The 25,196-nt window shown below is 38.2% G+C and overlaps 1 protein-coding gene across 2 annotated transcripts in view; it reads right to left on the minus strand.

Moving 5' to 3' along the window:
- The window catches only part of Sugct (succinyl-CoA:glutarate-CoA transferase), a 755,657-nt gene that overhangs the window by 727,396 nt on the left and 3,065 nt on the right, over positions 1-25,196 (minus strand). For both annotated transcript variants that reach the window (XM_027409391.2, XM_027409390.2), the window contains exons 2-5: positions 11,753-11,804; positions 11,083-11,156; positions 7,661-7,746; positions 7,139-7,189 (exon numbers count right to left, since the gene is read on the minus strand). In XM_027409391.2, the coding sequence (XP_027265192.1) occupies positions 7,139-7,189; positions 7,661-7,746; positions 11,083-11,156; positions 11,753-11,804 (263 nt within the window). The remainder of the gene's footprint in view (positions 1-7,138; positions 7,190-7,660; positions 7,747-11,082; positions 11,157-11,752; positions 11,805-25,196) is intronic.

Raw genomic sequence — 25,196 nt, forward strand, 5'->3', positions numbered from 1 at the left:
TCCTAAGTGCTGGGCTTAAAGGTGTGGCCACCACTGTCTATCCTCTCTGGCTAACTAGTGGCTTAGGTGTGTGGCTAACTACTGACTTAACTCTGCACTCTGATATTCAGGCAAACTTTATTTGTTAGATTACAAACAAAGTATCACTACAGGAGAAGGTCCAGCCTATCTGGTCTTCTGGAAGGCATGGCCTGCAGTTGAGCAGGTGGTGTCTGCCTGAGTTGGTGGCCATTTAAAAAAATAAAATAAAATAAAATTACATAATTTTCCTCACTCTTTCTCATTCATGGTTTCTTTTGCTTTAAGTGTGTGTGTGTGTGTGTGTGTGTGTGTGTGTGTGTGTGTGTGTGTGTGTGTGGATGTATACCTACACATAAATATACAAATACAACCGCTGAGTCCATTTAGTTTGCTTGTATTTTTTAAGGACTGACTATTTGGTATTGGAGAACCAATGAGAGGGTTCATCCTTGGGAAAGACTAATTATCCTTCTTTCCTCCGTTGTTTCTTACGTGTCATTCTTCTACAGATAAAGCACCATAAGATTTCCCCCTTCTGTGTTAGGATGCCTATTGGTGTTATCATTTTCAGGTTTCAGCATTCAAGCTGTTGAGGTGTCATAGGTATAGCTTTCCTGTAATTTCTTGGAAACAACCTCACAACAGACTTCCTGGTCCTCTAGCTCTTATAGTTTTTCTGCCCCTTCTTCCTTGATATTCCCTCAGCCTTAGGTATGTGTATTATATTGTAGATACATCAACTTGGTCTTGGCACCCCATTGTCAACTGTTCTCTAAATTTTGAACAGTTGTGACTTTCTGTAATTGTTTCTGTGTACTACAAACAGAAGGTTCACTGATGAGGGGCAAGAGCTAAAGATCATTGGTATAAGGATAGCACTTATAATACTGTTAAAACTTTACTGGTTTAATAAAGTGGCAGTAATATGTTCACCTCTAAAATCCTTGGCCTCATAAGTCATGGATAGTTGGTTAGGTTTCTAGTACAAGGCATAACTTTCTTCTTGTCCAATAGTCCTTAAGTCCAATTAGACAACTGTTGGTTACCACCAAGATATGAGTGCTTCTATTACACCTTTACAGGTATCTTGCCATGATGGGCACTGTTTTGGTTCATAGGCATCCGAGTTGGGCAGGACTACTATTGGTTCCCTCCCTTAATAGTTTTCATAAAAGCTTCCAGTACAATGAAGGATAGTCATCAGAAAGGACACTTTGGGACAGACAGGCTTAATTCTTCTAGTCCAGTGTTTGAAGTGCATGGTATCATCAACAATAGAGACTTACCTTCAACTTCTGGGAAGCAACCAAGGGCAACAGCAATAACCAATATTGTTTTGGGAGTTTGTTGGACTATCATAACCAACAACTGGGAGGGGGGTTCTCATGCCTAGTACTAGTAATTTTGTTAGTCTACAATGATTCTTGAGGAATCATTACCATCCCAAGTGTCATAGCTGCAAATAAACAATATATATATATGTTAATTTTGGTAAATATAAATTAATATGGTTCCTTATAACTTTTTTCAAATATCCTTCATGTTATTTGTCCTTCTTCCTTCTGATTCTATATTGACCTCCCTCCTCTCTCCAAAATTAAATTCACCCATTTTCCTAATTTCTCCCTTCATATCACCTCCATCCTATGATTCCCTTCTCTAGAACTTCCTCTACTGCATGGTCTGTTTTCACTTTCCTGCTTTCTGTAGCAACTCCAGGTTATACACTAACACCTGAAGACTTGAGGTAGAAGCAGATAGGAGAGAACATATGGCATTTGTCTTTCTGGGTGTAGGATACCTCACTCAATATATTTTCTAGTTCATCCATTTACCTGATAATGTCATGATTTCATTTATCTTTACAATTGAATAGTATTAAATTGTGTAAATGCAACACATTTTCTTCATTTTGCAGTTAAGGATATTTAGTTGTTTCCATTTCCTAGCTATTGTGACAAAGCATTTTAGAAATAAATGGTGGTGACAGCTGTACAACCTGGTAAATGTAACTAATGCCACTGAGTTAAATAGAAATAAATGGTTTAAATTAAAATTTTCTAATACTTTTATTTCACCCCATTTTTTAAAACTTAAATGCTGGGTATGGTGGCACATACCTTTGATTCCAGAACTTAATATGTAGAAGAAGGCCAATCTCTGAATTTAAGTCCAGCCTAGTCTACATAAAGAGTTCCAGGCCAGTGAGAGCTACCTGCTGAAATCTTGTGAATGAATCTAAATCAAATCTTCATTCATATGAAGTATCCAAATATACCACAAATTCAGTGTTTCAGTGAGACAAAGAAAAAGTGTAGGCAAAATATCCATACGCATAAAAAGAAAAATAAATAAATCTTTAAGAAATACTCTGAGATAGAAACAAGATAATGAACATTGGCAATGAACAAAGTTGAAAATAGTAAAGAAAAAATGTATTTAAGGGAAACCAATCTCCTAGATTAAAAAAGTAATAATATCTGGGGCTGAGAAGCTAGCTCAGTCAGTAAAGTGTCTGCCTTTCATGAATGAGAAACTGAGTTTTATCTCCATAACCCAAGAAAAAAAATGAAGGTGATGGTAACATGTGCTTATAATCTTAGCATTGGGGAAGTAGAGACAGATGGATTCTAGAGCTTGCTGGCCAGCCTACCTAGCCTACTTGACAAGATCCAAGCCAGTAAGACACTATTCAAAAAACATGTTGAACAGTGCTGGATAAACAAAGCCCAAGATTGTCCTCTGGCCTTCAAACACATATCTATGTATTTGCATGTGCAACCAAACACTTGAACACATGTTCACATGCTCACCCTCACAGCACAAATAATAACCACTAAAGAGAAGATTTAAAAAGAAGGCTCTGAAAATAAGGACACAGTAGGAAAACAGATCAAGCAATAATGAACAACAATTTAGGGAAAAAATTAAACTGAATATTAACTGAAAGAAAAACTACAAAGAAATAGATAAAGTCCAGGCTGACCTAAAGGAATGACTTGGTTTGGGGAGCTACACTCCAGAGAAAAGGAGGACCAACAGCAGATAGCAGGAGACACAGAAAATCTTCACTGTACTTTTAGTAGCATGATGGGGGAAGTACTTCTGTGTATGTTTATCTTATTGATTGTTTAATAAAGTTTTGCTTAGCCAATGAAACGGCAAGTTAGGCAGGACTAGGAGTCAAAGAGGATTCTGGGAAATGTAGTAGAGAAGTGGTGATCCAGGCAGCAAGTGACATAGCAAGGAGATTCATATTTAAAGAAGGAGAAACAGGAAGCATCCCTCTTTTCCCCTCCGTTCCAGCTCCAGTGGCACGATGTGATCCACCGGCAAGGAGGGATGCCAATAAGGCATCCGATAAGTCTTATAAAATATATAGGTTTATGATAGTTAAAACTAAACTAACAGATGAGAATCTTAGTCATTGGCCAAGCAGCATTGAACCTAATACAAGTTTCTGTGTATTCATTTGGGCCTAACTTGGGCCAGCGACTGGCGTAGAGCACACACGTGGCAGTGGGGCTCAGACGGCTTTTGGCGAAAAGATTTATTGTAACAGTAGCATGCTATACAGAACAGCAAAACAGGGGAAACCATAACAATGGTTGCACCGGAATAGATTAAAGCAGCATCAGAAAACTCTCATCCTCTCAGAACTTGACTGGAGCAGTCACAGTTACCATTAAAAAAAAAAAAAAACTGTATCAAAATGTTTAAAATTTAAAAATAAATAAACATATAAAGTAAAATATTTTAAATAACTCTTGTAGAACCTAGTATTGTTGCTTTACTAAATGGACATTTTGTCAAACTACCTTCTAAATGTTTGTTTATACCTGTAGACCTCGACTACTCTCAACCTTGGTCAGAGATGCTTCATTTGCAGTGGACAGCAGCCAATGCAGAGATGCTTAACTGGCTGCAAATTTTGAAAATAAGAGACTAGGTGTTCAGCTCTAAAAGGGACACCTATATTAACTCCAGCATTACCAAGGCTTGGGGAACATTGCAGAAGAGAAGAAAGGCAGAAAGAGAAGAATGCAGAAAGAATGTAAGAATCCAGGAGTATGAAGGAAATGAAAATTTTTCATCTTAAAACAGAATAGCAACAAAGACTCTTGCTGAGTCACTGGTTTGGTGGGCCCAGACCCTCTGTGAACTACATGATTTGGAAACTCAGAGACACTGTCACCATACTATATAACCAAACATGACCATCATTCGCTGATGTGGAAACTTTTGAGAGCCAGCATCTACAGGGGAACAAATACTATGGTTTGTTGTAAGATTAATGGTGGTGGTGGTAGCAGAGGTGGTGGTGGTTCTGGTGAGTTGTGTTTTGTTTTGTTTTGCCTTTTGAGGCAGGGTCTCACAGTGTCATCCAAGCTGGCCTGGAACTCTCTATGTAAATCAAACAGGCCTCAAACTTGGAAATCTGCCTACCTCTTTCTGGGGGCTGGAATTAAAGGCATTACCACCACACACAGTCTAAGACTAGGGTTTTAAGTGGTACAGGAGACTTAGGAAAGGACTTCTCTAAGGGAACTATCAAGAAAGAACTTACAATTTGCCTCCCACACACAAGAGAGCCCCCAGGAACACTGAGACTGCAGAAATCAATGGCTCCCACCCTACCTCCCATGCCTAGTACTGCATGGAGCCAGACATAGCCAGGGGTTTTGAAATCATGACTATTTAACTTAGACAGCTGTACCAGCAATTCACGACACAAGTATTTTGTATTTTATTGTCAGTTCTTTAATTTAGACACACACACACACACACACACACACACACACACACACACACCAGGATAGTTTTGTTTGTTTGCTTGCTTGTTAATTGCTCAGTTACAACTTAGAACTCCCCTCCTTATCCTTGCATCTTTTTTCTTTCTCTCAGCCTATCCATCTTTTTACTTCTTAATTGTAACCTTCCATAGCTTTAACAATACCTAAAATCTTTTTAAGATCTTCTATAGACCCTATAAGCATCATCCCAACTTTCCCTTTCCAGTTACTTTACCTACCTCCATTTTTTTCCAAGTGAATCTAATATTTAATTCTTATCCTTACTCACTCTACTTCCTTTCCACTCCTAATCTTATTAATTAAGTAGAAGTATACCTCATACTATATTAGATTGTTTATCTCCAATAGAATTAAAATCAAAAGAGCCACTGTTGTGTATTGCTCATATGAAAATTGCAGAGTGGACATATTAAACATTCCTGGTAGTTCTCTCAGTTAATATCCTACTCAAGGAAAAATATACAGCTTACACTAAGCACCTTGAGTTCCTGGAGTAAGGAATTATTTTCTAAACTACACAATCAACTCTACAATGTCCAAGTCCTACTTGAATAATGAAAACACTCCAACTTAAAGCATATAGCTGAAAAGTAATAAACCAAAGCAAAGAAACCCCAACACAGTAGCATAAGAAACACAAAAACACAAGACAGTGTGCCTCTACTAAAAATTAGAAAATGTATTAGTACTGTATAGTAATATCATCTAGTGAGAGAAAGTTAGATGAAATCCCTAACAGAGAAAAGAATGTAAATATGTTCAAAGTCACAAACAAATAGATGAAATAAGGAAGGTGACACAGGCTGTAAAAGAGAAATTCAACAAAAAGATAGAAATCCTGAAGGAAAACAAACCTACAATACCAGAAATAAGAAAAAAAAATAGTAAGTCGAATAAAAATATCTATGGAAAGTCTCAACAATAGAATGGATTAGGAAGGGACAGACTATATGAGCTTGAAAACAAGGTGGAAGGATTTACAAACCAATAAGGATGAAGGTAAAATAACAAGAAAGCAGCATTAGTGAGTATTCCAAGATGCACACAACATAAAAACACCAAATCCATGGATAGTGGCCATAGATAAAGAAGAATCTAGTTCTAAAGAAAAAATTAAGAATCACAATAAAACATTCCAGAGTTAGCAAAAGAGATATCAATCCAAATATACAAGAGGCAGTTAAAACATCAGGCAGAAAAGACTCTACAAATCATAATATAATCAAAACACTAAACAGACAAAACAAAGAAAGTATATTGAAAGCAGTAATACAGACCAAGTCACAAATAAAGGCACACTCGTGAAAATACCAAATTATTTAACTAAAAATTTAAAGCCAGAAGGGCTTGGAATGTTATTTTTTAACAACTGAAGGAAAGAAACTACTGACCCAGCCTGCTATTCCCAGAAAACCTCTCTGTTATAATTGAAGGGAAAATAAAAACTTTCTTTGATGAAAATAGACTATAGGAATTTATGACCACTAAGACAGCACTACAGGAAATACATGATAGAATGCTTCAAACTGAAGGGGAAAACAAACCCATCCATGAGGTCACACTAAAGAATAAACCATGCTAGGATAATAGTTAAGCAAGAGAGGAAGAGGAAATAAAACAAACACTATAAAATTAACAAAATGGCAGTAATCACAGGTGGACTAGTGCTACAGATCAACAGCAAAAGAAACCCCAGCACATAGAAAAACTAATGTAAATTAAACAACACAAGAAATAGGAAGGAAAATGAAAATACAACATATCAAAGTCTTAGAACAGAATTTTATAGCTGTATAGGGCCCAGAAAATATCCCCCCCAACACTGTAAGTAGCAGATTTGTAAATGGGACAGCAACACACTTGATGAACTCTATAGCTGCTCTTCCCCAGATGCCCAACATTACAGTGGGAGTCACAGCTGCTCAACTGCATAATTTAAATAAAATGGGGCTAATTAGATCCTCAAGTAACAAAGGCCAAATGGCAGCACATGTGTATCCGTGTAATAATAACAAAGAAAAAGAGGCAAGGAAAGGGAATTAATATTTGAGAGAAAGTAAGGAGGGGACATGGGGAGGGTTTAAAAAAAGCAATGATGATGTAATTGTATTTTAATTAAAATTTGAAAATCCAAAATACTAATGAAAAACAACCCACACACAAAAAAGTCAAATTAAATTACTAAATAGGATTTGTAGCCACAACGTACAGACTGGCAATAAAACAAAGTTATAAGACCCTTCCTTAGGTATCCAAATCCCTAATAGGAACCCAAGCACAAGATACCATAGCATTTACTGTACCTCTTTGATGATTCTCACCCCTCTTGGATCCTTGATATTAACAGCTATACTCTAAAAATCAAAATGTATACATTAAAATGTTTTCATAAATCTTTTTCATTATTACTGATAGTTCAGCAACAGAGCCATTCATATACAAATTCTCACTGTAAAGCAAGCTTAGTTTCTTTATGAAAAAATATTTAAGTCATCTTTATTGACTTCATTTACAATCAGAATATTTACAGTATTTACACAGTAAATACTTTTCAATAGTAATACTATGTAATACCAATATAGAAGCATTAAATATAAAGAACCAAATTATTTGTCTTTCACAGACTATTTCCATTATGAATTCTCATAATTTCTTAAGTTATTTAGTAGAGGAGAAATAGTAATACAAACTCTATTGCTTAGATTCAGATCATGAAGATTTGAAATATTAGTTACATATCAAAAAGGAAGCCATGATACATATCAAAAGTTTTGTAACTGCCAAGAGAATTACAGAAAAAAAGCAAAAACAGGAAATAGTCTTACTTTTTTATTTCGATTAACACTAAGAAAATATGTACTTTCTGTGTTCACAAAAGGAGGTCCCCAAGTTCGTGTGTCATCACCAGCTCCTATAAATGATAATATGACCTATTAATTGCAAAACAACAGGCTCACTCCTGTGCATACTCCTAGGTACCTGAACAAGTTCAACTCATCCTAAGGGATCCTTACCTTTGGGGGATTCTATAGCTCAACAGAACTCACCAGATCTCCACTTTTTAATGCCAACTGCCAAATCATTCCATATTCACTTTCACTAACTTGTCATATTGAAGGTCAAAATCCAGAAGGAATTATTTTATTAGTGGACTTAGAGTTGATAAACAGCAAACTTAGGGAGCATTTCTCAGTTTTTGGCAAGCATGTTGATCAGTTCCTTCATTATTTCTTGACATTGAGTGTGAAATGAAAATATGGAATAAACCAAAAATGTGTATTACATATTATTTAAACCTGAATAATAATATGAATATATGCTAAATTAGAATAAGGGGCTGAGTCTACAACAATGACCAATAATCTATAAACTATTTCTCTAAAATCAGAAAACACTAAACAGAGGCTGAGGCAATGGCTCTGGAGTAAGTAATGTGTTTACTGCTCAAGCATAAAGAGCACAGTTCAAATTCCCTGAACCCATAAAAAATTCAGGTGGTGTAACACTCTACACTTTATTCCCAGTTCCTATTAGGCATAGACAGAGAATTCATAGGGCAATATAAATACAAATGTTAACTTGCTTACCAAGTAAAATGACAAAAGAATGGATGTTGTATCTAGGAACAGATGATGCAACAAAAGCAGTGGTTTAAACTGAGGTCTGTAATCTCAACACTGAGGATGCTGTGGCAGGATTGTGAGTTCAAGATCAGCATGCACTATCTAGCAACAAGTCTCTGTATCTCTGTCACTGTCTTTCTGTGTGTCTATCTCTCTGTGTCTCTGTCTCCCTGTGTGTGTATCCTGCTGCCTCTTTCTGTCTCTGTCTCTCTATTTCTCTCTTAAAAAATAAAAATAAAAGGAATCAAGAATAGGTATGAGCTGGGCAGTGGTGGCACAAGCCTTTAATCCCAGCACTCAGGAGGCAGAGGCAGGCGGATCTCTGTGAGTTGGAGACCAACCTGGTCCACAAAGAAGTTTCAGGACAGCCAGGACTGTTACACCAAGAAACCCTGTCTCTAAATAAATAGATAAATAGATAAATAGATAAATAAATAAGAAGGATAAGGAAGAGGAAGAGGGGAAGGGGAAGGTATGGCATTGAAATAGGACTGGAATAAGGAAGTTAGAACTTTGTAGAGCCTGGAGTGGGAGGTGGGGAGTTCAGCATTCCCCAGCACATGCAGCAAAGACAAAGCGTGGTGTATATTAGTGACTGAGTGGGTGAGGTGCTGCCTCTGGAAAGCAGCACTTGATAAGCACTTCTGCCAGTCAAGATTGACAAACCCAGGCTCAATGAATACAATGATAATATTCACCTTGGTGCTAATGAGAATCTTCTGCTAACTGCTTTAGGCTCTTAGAAAAATCTATTTAGCAGGACATTGAATATCCCAAGCATTCTATTTTGAAGGTTTTATCATTTATTGAAAATTAATAAGTTCATAATAGCCGGGCAATGGTGGCACATGCTTTTAATCCCAACACTCGAGAGGCCAAGGCAGGTGGATCTCTGTGAGTTCTAAACCAGCCTTGTCTACAGGGTGACTTTCAGGACAGGCTTCAAAGCTACACAGAGAAACCCTGTCTCGGAAAACCAAAAAACAAACAAACAAACAAAAAAAAGTAAGTAATGAACATACTATTACAGAATATCTTTTGAGTCTTATGGATAAACAGCTACTATGGAACTGGACTAGACCATTCTCACTGATTTGAGAATCCTGCCCCAGGTCCGTAAGGATCAGATCTTTGAAAACAAATGGTAATGTGATTTGATCATTGCTTTTTGAGACACACTTTTATTTAGCACATGCTGGCCTAGAACTCATTAGGTGGTAAAGAATGGCCTTGAACTACTGATCCTTTCGAGTCCATCTCCCTAGTGCTAGGATTACAGGTGGGCACCACCACACAAAATAATAACAATAATTTTGAAAACCCCAAAATAAACAAGTTAAATGATAGTACAAAGGACAAGAAGGATGGGGATTATGCCTAAGTACTTGTTAGAGAACAAGGATGTGCTACATTAAGACTTTCTGAGAATTTTATTAATAATAGCATGAACTAACAGGTTGACAAAATGCTAAAAAGGCACCAAATAAAGTCAGAAATGTGTTCACAGACAGTGTTTGCTTAGTATGCAAAGGAGAAAGAATAAACTGGAAACATGTCATGTCCTCAAACTGGAGTCTGAGTCTTTAAGCCTCCAGGCCAATCTGGGGTAGGTAAAGAGATGCTATAAATAAATAAATAAATAAATAAATAAATAAATAAATAAATAAATTTTTTTAGAAAGTAAGAACTTCCAAAGAATGTATCTAAAATTAGCTTTTTCCCCTCAAATTGTTATGATAGTAAAAATGGCAAAATATTTCTTTTATTTAAAAATAGTGACTTAGGTTAGGGTATTTTGGTCTCCTGTCAAAGAAGATTCTTTGACAGGAGATTCTTTTGATTCTTTTTCCTTCTCTCTATCTGTTTCCCATTTCCTCCTTTTTCTGCTCCTTTGCCCTTCAGCCCAAAGTCAGGGAGCATATAGTCACACTAACTCATGGGACCACTCATATGGGCTTAGGAGCACCAGGATCAGAACTGAGTACTTGTACATTCCTTGTTAAATGTTCAAGCTTGAACTCTCAGCATAGATACATGGGGCCTGGGCCCTCCCCCATATGATGTGACAGATTTTAATGATCCCCCCCCATGAAAGGCCTCACCATCCTTAGGGAGTGGATGGGGGGTAGGCTGGGGGGCGGAGCATGGGAGGGAGAGGGAACTGGGATTGATATATAAAATAAGATTGTTTCTAAATTAAATTTTTAAAAATCTAAAAAAAATGTTCAAGCTTGAATAAATTATCTTACTTCTTGATGACTTTATTTTCTCACTGGTAGATTAGGACTAATTTATCAGCACATAGAGTTGTTGCAAAGATTAAGCTAAAATCAGTGGAGGGTTTTAGAGATTTGCCTAGCACTATGGTTATGCTATCAGCATTGTAATTACCTATCATAACAGAACTTTCCAGTATATGAGAAGGAACTGGCTTGAATCTGTCCTAGATACATAAAAATAAAAGATAATTAATATGGATACAGAGAAAGACAGAGAATGGAGAAAATGCCTGATTTCCATTATTTCCTCACTCAATTTATGGGCACACTTATCCTGGATTATTTAAAGAACTACCAAGAACATTTGCTAGCCTGACTCTACTTTTTAAAAGTAAATAGATTTACCTGGTCTTTCCACCTTAATAACTTCTGCTCCAAGGTCGCCTAAATTCATCGTAGCAAAAGGTCCTGCCAGTACTCTATAATGTTAAACAGTGATAGATAAATGACCATCTTGATAATCTATGTATTAACTATTTTAAATCAATTAACACAGAGAAGCTCATATAATGCCAGCAATGATCAAACTTGCTAAAATTGTAATTCTCAATATTTATCAAAAACTTTAAAAAAGTATAACCCCCTTGATGCAGGAACATTATTTCTAGAATTCTATCCATAGAAAGAATTGCAACTAAAGCAAAGATTTGCATATAAAAAGGCCTTATTCGGGCAATTGGGTGACATTTATAGATATCATCTTTCATTAACCTTAATGAGCATAGGAAATTATTCAAAATATATTGATACATTTAAAATATAGGTAACATAATAATTTCAATATAGTTCCAATTTGGGGAATATTAATTACATGCAAATATGTATACTGCAAAATTTCATAAATACTATACTTACTGTCTTTGAAAATAATGATAGTTGAGAATTTCTTTCCTGTTTATTCATAAAAATTGCAATGCAAGCATGTAAATATCTCTTTATAATTTAAAAACTAATAAAGCCTTTTCATAAAAGGGGGGAAGCTCAGTCACTGAATTGCTGATAATCCAACACAAACCTTGTTAGATCCAGAATTCTCACACCCTCCAGTGGCTTCATATTATCAGTATCTGGCAAACAGATAACATTGAAGAGTATGGATTACAAATTTTCAAAGTCAACACTGCATAATTCTTCATATTCTCTTTGTTTGTTCTTTTTTTTTTCCAGACAGGGTTTCTGTGTGTACCTTTAGAGCCTATCCTGGCTCTCACTCTGTAGAACAGGCTATGCCACCACTGCCTGGCCTGATTTTTTTTTTTTTTTTTTTTTTTTTTTGGTTTTCGAGACAGGGTTCTGTGTGTAGCTTTGGAGCCTACCCTAGTACTTGCTCTGGAGACCAGGCTGGCCTCGAACTCACAGAGATCCGCCTGCCTCTGCCTCCTGAGTACTGGGATTTAAGGCATATGCCACCAGCGCCCGGCACCTGATTCTTAATATTCTAAGTAATCTGTTATTATCAAAAGTAATTTTCCTTCACAATAATTGTTTGATATGTAACATAGAAACCTTGGCTTGTCTCACTAAAAAAAGAAAAATCTACAGAGATCTAATGAACATATAATGGAAAGGATTTACAACCTTTCTCTTCTGCACACCAGAAACACAGGGACCAGGGACCATGAAGGCTGCAAAGATTGAATTTTGCCACTCAAGCCTCCAGACCAAACACCAAGTGGAACCTGCTGGAGCCAGAGGAATGTGACAACTTTACCTTTCCAACCAGCACAACTGTGCCATAGAATATTCTTCTAACTTTTTTTTCCTGCTATTTAATTCCCACCCTTGCCTGTATGTCCCCTGATGGTTTTTATTTTGATTGCTCAGTCAGGTTTCTAGAATATTTTGTGTATTTCTCTTCCCACTCTTTTATTGTGTACTTTCTACTTGTACTTTTCACCTGACTCATCTATTCCCCTCTTATTCTTGCCCCCCCCCAGCCTTATCCTTTCTTTTTATTTCTTGATTACACCATCCCTAGCTTTAACAATCTCTAAAATCTTTGGGTCCTAACAGTATTTTGGCTTTCTCCTCCCAGTTTGTTGCCCACCATATCATTTATTTTTACTTTCAAAGTCAATCTAAATCTAATATATATCCCTATCTTTGCTTACCTACTTCCCTCCTACACATAATCTTAGTTATTAAAATTAGCATATGCCCTACTGCCCATGTTTGTTTATCCTTCAACACTTACTGAAGTCTAAGGGACTGTACTGGCTGGTTCTGTGTCAACTTGACACAAGCTAGAGTCATCAGAGAGGAAGGAACCTCAGTTGAGGAAATGCCTCCATGAGATCCAGCTGTAATGCATTTTCTCAATTAGTGATCAATGGGAGAGGGCCCAGCCCATTGAGGGTGGTGCCATCCCTGGGCTGGTGGTCCTATAAGAAAGCAGGCTGAAAAGGCCAGGGGAAGCAAATGAGTAAGCAGCATCCCTCCATGGCTTATGCGTCAACTCCTGCCTCCAGAATCCTGCCCTGATTGAGTTCCTATCCAGAAAAATGAAAATGTAAGCCAAATACACCCTTTCCTCCCACCAACTTGCTTTTTGGTCATGGTGTTTGGTGTAGCAACAGAAACACTAAGACAGGGACCACAACTGTTAACTAATACAACATTTAAATAGGCCAACTGGATACAGAAAAATGCCTCACTGAAACTCTCTTGCAAAGTTATTATGGATTGTCTCAAATTAACAGTTAAAACTAACCACTGGGACTGGTAACATGGCTTAGCTGCTAAAGGCAGTTACTTCCAACCCTGGCACCCTGATTTCCATACCTGGAACACATGGAATAGAAGAAAACTAACTCCCACAAGTTTTCCACTGACCTACAAACATTTACTGGGGACACACACATTTTTTGCATACAAATAAAATAAAATAAAATAACCAGATCTAGGAAGAGTTGGTGAAGGAGGGAAACGTGTTCAAAATATATGAAAAAAATTTAAAAATCAGCCTGTGGTGGTGTGGTCAAAAATAGTGATTACCAGCTAGGCAATGGTGCCACACACTTTTAATACCAGCACTCAGGAGGCAGAGGCAGGCTGATCTCTGTGAGTTAGAAGCTACCCTGGTCTACAAATCAAGTTCCAGGACAGCCAGGGCTGTTACACAGAGGAACCCTGTCTCCAACAACAACAACAAAAGTACCCAAACACATCTTTATAAAAATCTGAAAAATAAACTTTTTTCTAACAGAAAAGGGTATTGGATCCTCTAGAAATGGTGTTATAGGAGTTTGTGAGCAGACCAATGTGTGTGCTGGGAACTGAACTCTGGTCCTCTGCAAGAGCTGTAAACAGTCTTAACCACAGGGCCATCACTCCATCTTCAAATATCAGATTTTTCAATAACAGCACTAGAAGTGAAAATGGAGCAAAACATTTTTTAGAGTGAGGGTACAGCAATTTCTTGCCTAAGTTCTAAATCCAATCAAGATACAAAGCATGTGTGAAAGTAGAAAAATACTATTTAAAACCTTTACCTCCATGTATTCTTTCTCAGAAATAAAATTGCCGCTAGGTGTCACCATTCAACAAAAAGATGGGTAATAAGTACAGTAGGTTATACAAAGGAGGAGAGCATTAGAAGGGATGCATATTGAGGATCAAAATGGGGTACAAATGATTCAGGATACTTAAAATGGAGCAGGAAAAAACTGTTAAGCAGAGTTCAGACACATAGACAGCTGAACCTTTGAACTGGACTGCAGACATAACACACTACCCTGTGTGAACTGACTTTTGAAATACTGTTAAATCTGATGTTCTGTATGATGGACCCTATCAACCAAACTATTCAGAGATATCACATCCAATCCTATTTTACAAGATGGCATTTTATCATCATGTGTCATAATTTCTGACTAACAACTGATATTATTCCCATCCAATCGCATTGTAATTTAAAATTACAAATACGTGAAAGCTGCCCCAGGAAAGGATAGCAGAAACTGCAAGGGAACTGCTGCTCCTCAAGAGATCTTAGTGGCAAGTGGCATGCAGGGATCCAAGGCAACTACTAGGAAGGGATTTATTACCTCTGTTCTACCACACACCAGAACACCAACGCTACAGAGACCAGTGGATCCTACTCAACCCTCCCACATATGGCATCAAGTGAATGAAGCCAGACTTGATAGAGCCATATGAATCTCAGAACTTTAGTCTTCCACACATCACAGCTGAGCCAGCAACTAATTCTATAAGTATTCTTTTATTTCCTACTTACACGTGTTTAATTTCCACTCTTGCATATATGCCTCATGATGGTTTTGAGTGTGCTTGTATATTGTTCAGTTAGACTGCAGGACTGTTGTTTATGTTTCTCTGCCCAGATACCTTAAGACATACTTTTTTACACTTTTCAACCCTGATACTCTTCTTCTCCCTGTGGGTTTTCTTCTTTCTCTTGTTCTTACATTTCTCCTTTTTCTTCTTGATGGTAACCTGCCTAAGATGTAATAATCTCGAAAATATTTGGATCAGGAACTGGAGAGATGACTCAGTGTTTAAAAGTGCTATCTGTTCTTGTAGGTGACCAGGTTCAGTACCCAGCACCTGTATCAGATGGCTCATGACTCCCTGTAACTCTGTGGGCACCTGCATGCATAGAATTTGGGTAAACATTTGTGCACACACCTGCATACACACAAACACAAATAAAAATAATAAATCTTTAAAAGTAAGCAAATGAAATCTACGGACTCCAAAAGTATCTGACCTTTTCCCTCAAACTACTTTACCTGCCTTTTTTTTTAATTATTATTCCAAATGCTAAGTATTCATTTTATTCCTGATGCATCATCAGAGGTAGGACAATCATTTTCACAGATACACAAATCCCAGGACCTGAAGGATAGGAGGACTCGTGTCTTCAGTTTTTCCACAAGTTACAGTCATCTTCATCAAAGGAATACCAGTCACTATCAATCACCATGCGGGGCTTGATAAACTGCACTTTCTCCAGCTGCCTTCTCACCTGGGTATAACACTCCTGTTTCCACAGGCCTATTATCCTCAGATTAGAGGCAGGGTGCAGGAATGCAGGACAGAGCTTCAACATCCCAGACGTACCAAAGGCTTTCTTATCAGGTTTGGCTGGTGAGGCGCTGGTTGCAAGAGAGGGCCAATGACAGCACCTCACAGCAGTTGGAAGTCAACCTGAATGCCTCCAACCCAAGTCTCCTCTGGGAGCTGCCACTTTGTTTTAATCCCTTACACAGTGGCAGTGGCAGGAGGACTGCAGAGATGATTGAGTAACCTGGTCTACACAGTGAGCACCAAGCCAGTGAGCACCAAGCTAGCAGAATACATAATGAACACTATGGAGTAGCATCTCAAGGATCCCCTGCTGTGCAGTCTCTGCAATGTTTTTATGAATATTGCCACTTTGACGATTTTATTGACCAATAGCTTTACACACATTAGTAGCATCAAAGAGAATTTACAACACACCATTTTATTTGAGATTTGAATATTCATTAAATTTTGTGACCCAAAATTAACAGGTGTTTCACAATCATTTTCAAACATGCATAGCACAATGCAGAGGAAACCTGAACCACCAGTGCACATGTTCCCATCTGAAATCAACAAGATCTTCATCCCTCTTATTTCAACTGTTATACCAGAAATATGTGTCCATTTGGCAGTATGTTTCATATTTTTTGCTTTTACTGTTGATTTCATTGACTAAAAAACAAATATAGTGGTAAAGTGGTATCTGATACTGCTGACCACAGGAAAGATACGATATGTTTTAAGGTGAAAATGCACATTAGCTAAGCTTAATTCTGGTATGAGTTAGTGTTGTTATGAGTTCAATACTGATGAATTAACAATATTGTTACATAAGGTGTCTTTAAACAGGAACATTTATAAAACAAGGCCACATGTTAATACATTGATGAAATATGCGAGCAGTCATAAGGATCTTAACCTTGTGTTTGCCCTAGAAGCAAGTTCATTATTCAGTATACACTACTACATGAACCATTGGAATGTCTACATGAGGTTTAGGTCAAAACCTGAGGCAAGCCTTAAGAAGCCTACAAACAAAATTTAACGTGTTATTAAAATTCAACTTGGGGACCAGAGTTTGGTTCTAAGTATCCATATTAATGGCTCACAACAGTCAGTACGTCTAGTTCAAGAGAACTCTCTGACAATTGCATATGCTTGCACACAAGCACACTCAGGAATAGAGGGGGGGGGAGGTATGGTTATACATGTCTTAATTCTCAGCACTTGAGAGGCTGGGGGAGGACGATTACCATGAATTCAGCATAAGCTACATAATGAGTTCTATTCCAGCCTGGAATACAGAGCAAATCCCTGTCACTAAAGCCCACCAAAAAGGATAAGACATCTTTGTTGTCAGATAATCTTTTTGTACACTGTTAAGATGTGTCCCTGCCAAGGCACCTTCTGACTGGTTTAATAAAGAGCTGAACTGATGGGGAATGTACTGTGTATGTTTATCTTATTGACTGTTGAATAAAATACTGTTTGGCCAATGAGACAGCAAGTTAGACGGGACTGGAAGTCAGGAAGGATTCTGGGAAATGTAGTAGAGAAGTGATGATCCAGGCAGGAAGTAACATAGCAAGGAGGCCCATATTTAAGTGAAGGGCCCTCTTTCCCGTTCGCCTCCTCCAGCAGTACAATGTGATCCACCGACAAGGAGGGATGCCAATAGGCGTCCGATAAGTCTTATAAAATATATAGGTTTATGATAGTTAAGACTGAGCTAACAGATGAGAATCCTAGTCATTGGCCAAGCAGCTTTGAACCTAATACAAGTTTCTGTGTATTCATTTGGGCCTAACTCAGGCAGGCGGCTGGCGTAAAGCTCACACGTGGCGGTGGGGCTCAGGCAGCCTTTGGCAGAAAGATTTATCGTAACACTGAACAGCCAATAGCTAGGCAGGAGAGGATAGGCAGGACTTCCAGGGAGAGAGAGGAACTCAGGGGAAGAATCTGAGTGTTAGGGAATTCACCAGTGAGATGTAGAGGAAGTAGGACGTACACTGTATTGAGAAAAGGTAACCAGCCATGTGACAGAATGTAGATTAATATAAACAAGTTAATTGAAGTTATAAGAGCTATTTTGGAACAAGCCTAAGCTAAGGCCAAGCTTTTATACTTAATGAGAAGTCTTCATATCATTATTTGGGAGCTGTTGATCCAAAGAAAGTCTGACACATCTCCCCATTATCAGAGAAACATAAAAATTAATAAATTTATTCTAAAATTAATTTTAATGAGTACATGATCAAGAACTGTCAATAAAATTATAGGGTTGCAGAAGGATAGTTAAGAGATTACACAATATAATGTTAGACCCCTGGAAAACTCAGGTATCCAGGGTCCCAGGCCACGTCTGTGGTCACCCCAATCACCAGGCAGATTCGAGAGCTTGCTGCAAACTGCACGAGGCTTTATTGTAATTTAACGAGCTAACCCCATGTTAGCTCGGGTCTTTCACCCACCCACCATGGCGGATGGCTAGCAAAAGACAGCTCCTAGGGCCTCCTGAGAGATCTTATAGGACAGTGTAAGGGGAGTGTCTAGGGGTACGCACAGGCTCACAATTGGTGTGCCTCCAGGCTTGGAGGGCTTGCCCTGTGTTGATTGGTCAACTGGTTGTTATGGCCCATAGGCCCTCCCAGGGTGGTTGCTATGCTTTGTGCGTCATTGCTGTGCGCTTGTCCATAAAGCACACCCAGGGTCTTAAAGCATAGCGCCATCAGCTAACTTCTGATCGGTTCCTTGTCACGAGGCAGGCATCTGACTTTCTAGTGACTAACTAACTTCTAATTGGTTCCTTGCCATGAGGCAGGCATCTGACCTCTAAGTGATCAAGGCAAGGTTATGGCAAGGACGTGTTCGGCTGTTATGGCTGCCGAAAGGGGAGCTGGTCCCTTCAATACTATATCAATATAAGAACAAACAATTGAAGCTGGGCAGTGGTGGCCCATGACTTTAATCCTAGCACTCGGAAGGCAGAGGCAGACAAAGTTTGAGGCCAGCTTGGTCTATAGAGTGAGTTCCAGGACAGCCAGAGCTACAAAGAGAAACCCTGTCTCAAAACAGACAAACAAGTTAATCCGTCAAAGAATAGGGAAATAAGTATAATAGAAAAATGAAATATTATTATACAATGAAAAATTCAAATATCAAATTATTTATGTGGTAGAGTATTATTTAAAGGTGTGTGGCTTGGGGCTGGAAAGATGGCTCAGTGGTTAAGAGTACTGATTGTTCTTCCAGAGGTCCTGAGTTCAATTCCCAGCAACCACATGGTGGCTCACAACCACCTTGAATGAGATCTGGTGCCCTATGCTGGTGTGCAGGCAGAAGACTGTATACATAATAAATAAATAAAATCTAAAAAAAAAGGTGTGTAGCTTTTGTTTATGCTGCATTTAACTCTGTGAAGCTGTGATTCTTTGCCTGTCTAAAACACCTGATGGTCCTAATAAAGACCTGAATAGCCAATAGCGAGGTAGGAGCAAGGATAGGCAGGGCTGGCAGGCAGAGAGTATAAATAGGAAAAATGAGAGAAAGAGAGAAGCAACACAAGAACAAGGAGAGGAAGATGTCAGGAGCTGAATACCCAGCCAGCCATGGAGTAAAAAAGAAAGTAAGAAAGATAAAACCCCAGAGGGAAAAGGTAGAGGGGATAATATAAGAAAAGCTGGCTAGAAACAAGCCAAGCTAAGGCTGGAAACTCATAACCAAGAATAATCCTCCATGTGTGACTTATGTGGGAGCTGGGTCAAAGAGCCAAAATGGTAAAATACCAACATTATGAATTTAAGATACAGTTGGGGAAACATTACACTGCCATCTGTGTCTTTTCTTATTAAAGTCTAGGTAGATTCAAGAACTAAACATAAATAAAATGTAAATAATTAAGGTGCTAGAAAAAGAACTTTTATTCAAGAAAAACTTTTCTTTATCAAAAACAAAAAAGGAAAAAGCCAGAGGATAAAAGACTGAAATTCAAACAACCATAAAGGGACTAGTTCATAGTTGCAACATATAGCTTGGTAGATAGATAGCCTGGTACAGTAAAAGATACTGGAAATAAAATTAGAAGATAAATGATACAGTACACAGATAAAAGCATTCTCAAGAATAAAACATAAATGATTTCCACAATAGAACTTAGAGATCAAAAATAAAGAAGCAAATCCCAAGGGGGAAATTAACAATTCACAGATAAAATTTTCCAGTAGCATAACAAAAAATATCGTGAGCAATTTCCTTTATAACAAAAAAAGATGAATAGTATAATATTACTTTTCCTCACCAGTTTGTAACATTTAAAAGGTTGACAAGGGTATGTATGATTAAGGGGATACTTTCCTATCTTTTGGAATGACAATCAATAACATTTTATGAAAACAACCTGGCAGTTTCTATAAAACTTTAAAATACTAATATTCTACAATTAATCTTTTCTGTTTACAGAATTTAATTCACTCTCAAAAAAAAAAAAAAAAAAAAAAAAAACCTCTATAGCCAGGTGTGGTGGCACACACCTTTAATTCCAGCACTAGGGAAACAGAAGCAGGTGAATCTCTGTAAGGTCAAGGCAAGCTTGTTTAGCAAGCTCCAGGTCAGTCAGGGATACACAGAGGGACACTTTAAAAAAAAAAAAAAAACAGCCAGGCATTGGTGGCGCATGCCTTTAATCCCAGCACTCGGGAGGCAGAGGCAGGTGGATCTCTGTGAGTTCGAGGCCAGCCTGGTCTCCAGAGTGAGTGCCAGGTTAGGCTCCAAAGCTACACAGGGAAACCCTGTCTTGAAAAACAAACAAAAAAACAAACAAACAAAAAAACAAAACAAAAGCAAAACAGAAGTATGCTAAGGAATGGGTGTAAATTTGTCCATTGTGGAGGCCCCTGGGGAGATGGCTCAGTTGGTGCTTGCTTTATGAGCATGAGGAACTGAGTTAAAAACTATGACACACAAAGTTGAACATGGTGCCACGTACTTGTGATCTTAGCACAAGGTTGCAAGTGGAGATGGGAAAAACCTATGGAGATCACTGACAAGCCAGTCCAGCCTATTTGGTAAGTTCCAAGCCAGGACACTGAGAAAAAAAAAAGTGGACAGCACCTTAAGCTATCCTCTGGTTTTCACACTCAATTACATATGAACGAACAACACACACACACACACACACACACACACACACACACATGCACGAGTACAATATAGAGATTTTTAATATTTTTTCCCATTTCAGGCTAGATAGAGTGTTTCATTTTCCCTTAAGAACCAGCCTTTTCCAAACAGGCTATATAAAGGCTTTACTAATGACTGAATTAATTTTTAAGGAAATCAATCCCAAATCAACTTCTATATATGTGTTTCTATAGCTGATAAGCCTATTTCATTTACAAGCCTTCCCCCACTCTGCAAAAGAGACAAACTCCTCACACATTCCAGAGGCAGCTTCTTGCTTTGGTTCACACTGTAGTAAAGTATATTTACATGATGAAAATGCTGCCAAGAGAACCAGATCTCAGCATGTCAGAGAAACTGGAGAGGAATTGTGGAGTAGGTGAACTACTGGACAGACAAACAGACACATGGGGATTTCCTGGGGGGGCAAAGCTTAATTGACAGTTATAGAATTTATAAACCAAAGTCAACAAGCAAAAGGAAAAACGGCATAGTTGTCCAGGCTTCTCCAAAAGGGCATTCTAAAGTCAGCTGCCCAGAGCACAGAAACAGATGACTCAGAAACAGGCGAGGAAAATGACTGATGTTCACAAACTACAGACATCCTGAAAACTCTGAATGTTGGTATAGCTCTCTGGAAGAAACTGACCAAAGAGATGGTTGTGCTGTTCAAATTAGAAAATGGCAGCCCCTGTAGGAGACAAGCAACAAAACAGAGCCCATTCCTATACTTCTGCAACACTCCTGGAAGAGACTTATTAAGGATCACAGCCAAAAAGAAAATATGTGTGAGGTTTGATAATGGGAGTTCCACTGTTCAACTGAATACAGTAATGTCTACACCCATACATTAGTGAAGCTCTCAGTACTTATCCAAGAAATTTATTTGTCCAGATGTCAGCAGTTAATATAGAAACTCACAACTGATCAAAATACAGAGGATGTCACTAGAGATCAGTAAGTGTCCTAGAACACAAATGTGGCTTCTACATTATCAAGCACACACAAAGAGAGGGGGTGGGTAGTGCATGGGCTCAGGAACCAGCACAGAACAGGGGGCGTGGAGAGGCTGTAAGAGTAAGAGGTCCGGAAAGGCCAGAGCAAAACAGAGTCTTCTGTAGGTGCCTGCACAGGACTTGAGTGAGATTAAACTAGTCAACATTCTAGCATCGAGTGGGAAAGAGCTCATGAACACCCACACTTAGCTGAGGAACTATTGACAGTTAATAGCTTCTGGAGGAGGGAGAGTTGGTTTTCTTTAAGGGTGTGGCCCCTGATAGGTTGACCAAACACCAGTACAACACAATAATTATGTGGTCAGCACAATTTGGTAACATAGGGTTATAGACAGGAAGTATTTCTCTTGCTTTTTATGTTTCTAAATCTTTACATTTTATGCAATAAGTGTTGTATTTGCTGGTTTTCTGCTGCTATAACAGAAAACTAGAGACTGGGTGATTTACTTAAAAGAGATTATTTTTTAATCTAAGATCTGGGATATCCAAAAGGGCACAGTGCTGATGTGTAGTCTTTGTGTTCCATTCCCCATGGCAGAAAACAAGAGGACAAAGGGCAGCAACAACAGGAATAACAAAGTTTGATCTTGTTTTTATAACAAATCACTCTGGCAATAACTAACTTATAACCACGCTAACCCCTCATGAGGACTGAGTCCCCAAAGTCCTAAACATCTTTTAAAGGCCAATACTATTATAGTTATGATTAAATTTCAACTTGTGTCTTGGAGGGGACACTCAAACCATAAAAGCATTAAGTGTATCATTTTAAAATTGGAAAACTACAAAGATACAGATTCCAATGACATTACAATGTCATCTGCTCATTTAAAGTAATCTTTTAGTGTTTATTTCTAGAAAGCATGACTCACTTCTAATGTCAGACTCCAGCCAGAATGATGTTCAGGCCACAATACCTGCAAGAGCCCCATCCCTCTTGCATATGCTGACAGACACCCTATTAAGAAACTGTGAATCTCTAGCTAACAGGGCTTCCAGGTGCCAGGATTTCTCACCTGGGTAACTGATTCACAAAAGTGGGTACTGGCGGCCATGCATATGCTCTGGTCTCCTGTCTCCTGCTACGAAACCAGAGAGCAAAAGGCCAAAAGTCCTGCCTCATGAGTCTGATTTTGTTGCAGAGTACCCACCAATTTCTCTGTCTCTAAACTTTCTTCAGAGCCCTGCCCCATGCTGGTATCTATTTGTTCATGGTATTAATAGCCCTTCTAATAAACTTCCTACCCTCAACAATCCATCTCAATGTTTCTTTGAAACTCACATCTACTCCTTTTAACTCTTTTATTTCTTCATATAGAATTATTTCGGTAAGTTTTTTTTTATTAATTTCAATGGAGACTTCTGCTGGTATAACTGCATTAATTCATGTGTCATGCATGGGTGAAAATTATTAGTGTGGAAAGACATAAATATGTATAACACATTTCTCTTGTGCCTGATCACTATACATACTTAGAAATGGAAAGGGAATAAAAATTTTAACAAAGCAATGGAATTTGAATCTTAAGAGACTTAAAAAAAAAAGGGTCCTGTAAATCTTGTTTTGTTAATGGAAATATTAAGTGATTTACTGTGTTTGAAGCAGATTCACCCCTTCTTATTAATGAACAAATAGAGCTAATCATATATTCACTTCTCGGTAACCAAATTACAGGGGTTGAACCACAAGAGAAGACCCCCAAAATTATGAATCTAGGAGTTTGTGCAGGATGATAGTCCAGCTGCCACCCTCCTCTGATAAATGGAAGCAAATATTCCCTGGGAGAAAAATTGAACTGATACTGAGATTCTACCCTGTGGGGGATATAAATAGCCTTTCCAGGGGGACAGCAACCTCACTGAGTTTTCAGTCCTGAGAATGCATCTAAGCCTCTCGGTTTATATTCCTTTAACTATAAACACTCCAAACTATCTAATCAATCATCCTTTAACTTCCAAGGCTTGTCCTTTAACCCAGTTTCCATTTAGAAAGTGTTAGAAATGCAGAAACATGAAAATATTTACTTCTTGCAGACACAGTGCAAGTAACCAAAATATCAGTTACATAAAGCACTGATTACTGCCATTTACCTAAAATGGGGTGTGTTCAGAATTTTTTGCTTGAGATCTGGGAATTCTTCAGAGGGGTCCAAGAGTTTCTTTGCAGGGTAGAAGGTGAGCAGAATTCTGGTTCCTTGGTCTGTTTTCCTTGGTGTCTGTTTTAAACATTGTTCATTATATATATATATATATATAATATATATATATATATATATATATATTGGGCTCTCAAGCAGGTTTTTGTTACCGTTTTTATATTTGTGTTTTGTTTTGAAAATATGACTTGATGAAAAGAAATTAAATTGATATCCATTGTAAACACACATACATTTTAGATAATCTAAATAAAGATTGCAACATTATAGAAACAAGCAGACTCCACTCATATCCACACTTCTGTTTCCTCATCTTGTTACTTGCTTTAATTTCTGCAATCTAAAACACTACCACCACAGAGTTCTCAAGAACTCAGAGAGTTTTGAGATTATTCATGTCTATATATACAATGCTAACTAAAGACAACACCTAGCTAGCAGCTGTCCTGAGGCAGAAGCCAGCACCAGAGTGTGATGGTGTGTACCTGAGGGGGGCGGGCCCGAGGGCCTGGATAGAGGGGGTAAGGGCTGGCCTAGGGGCCTAAGGTCATCCCTACACTGTGTGTGCTGTTCTTTTTGCAGGAACCATGTCTATTTGCTAACAAAAATGGGTAATTTCCTTTTCCCTCCATGAGAAAGCTACTATATACTCACAGCCATCATTACAATTCTCTAGTTTTTACACTTCCAGGAAACACAACTAAAATTTCCTTCCCCTCATGCTTTCACTAAAATCACTACAACTACAAGGAAATTTTCAGTATGGGGCTCTTGGGCTCACCAGCTCAGCCAGTCAAACTGTAAATCCCAGTCTAAAGCTTAGGAATACCCTGACTACAGTTGTGGTTCACTAGCTTAGAGTATATTTATAGCCGGGCGTTGGTGGTGCACACCTTTGATCACAGTACTCGGGAGGCAGAGGCAGGCAAATCTCTGTGAGTTCAAGGCCACCCTGATCTCCAGAGCGAGTTGCAGAACAGCTTCCAAAGCAATACAGAGAAACCCAGTCTCGAAAAACCAAAAAAAAAAAAAAAAGTATATTCATAATCTGTGAATTCAAAAGAAACTCCACAGTACCGCT

The sequence above is a fragment of the Cricetulus griseus genome, chromosome 3 (assembly GCF_003668045.3).
Source record: "Cricetulus griseus strain 17A/GY chromosome 3, alternate assembly CriGri-PICRH-1.0, whole genome shotgun sequence".
Classification (NCBI taxonomy): Eukaryota; Metazoa; Chordata; class Mammalia; order Rodentia; family Cricetidae; genus Cricetulus; species Cricetulus griseus.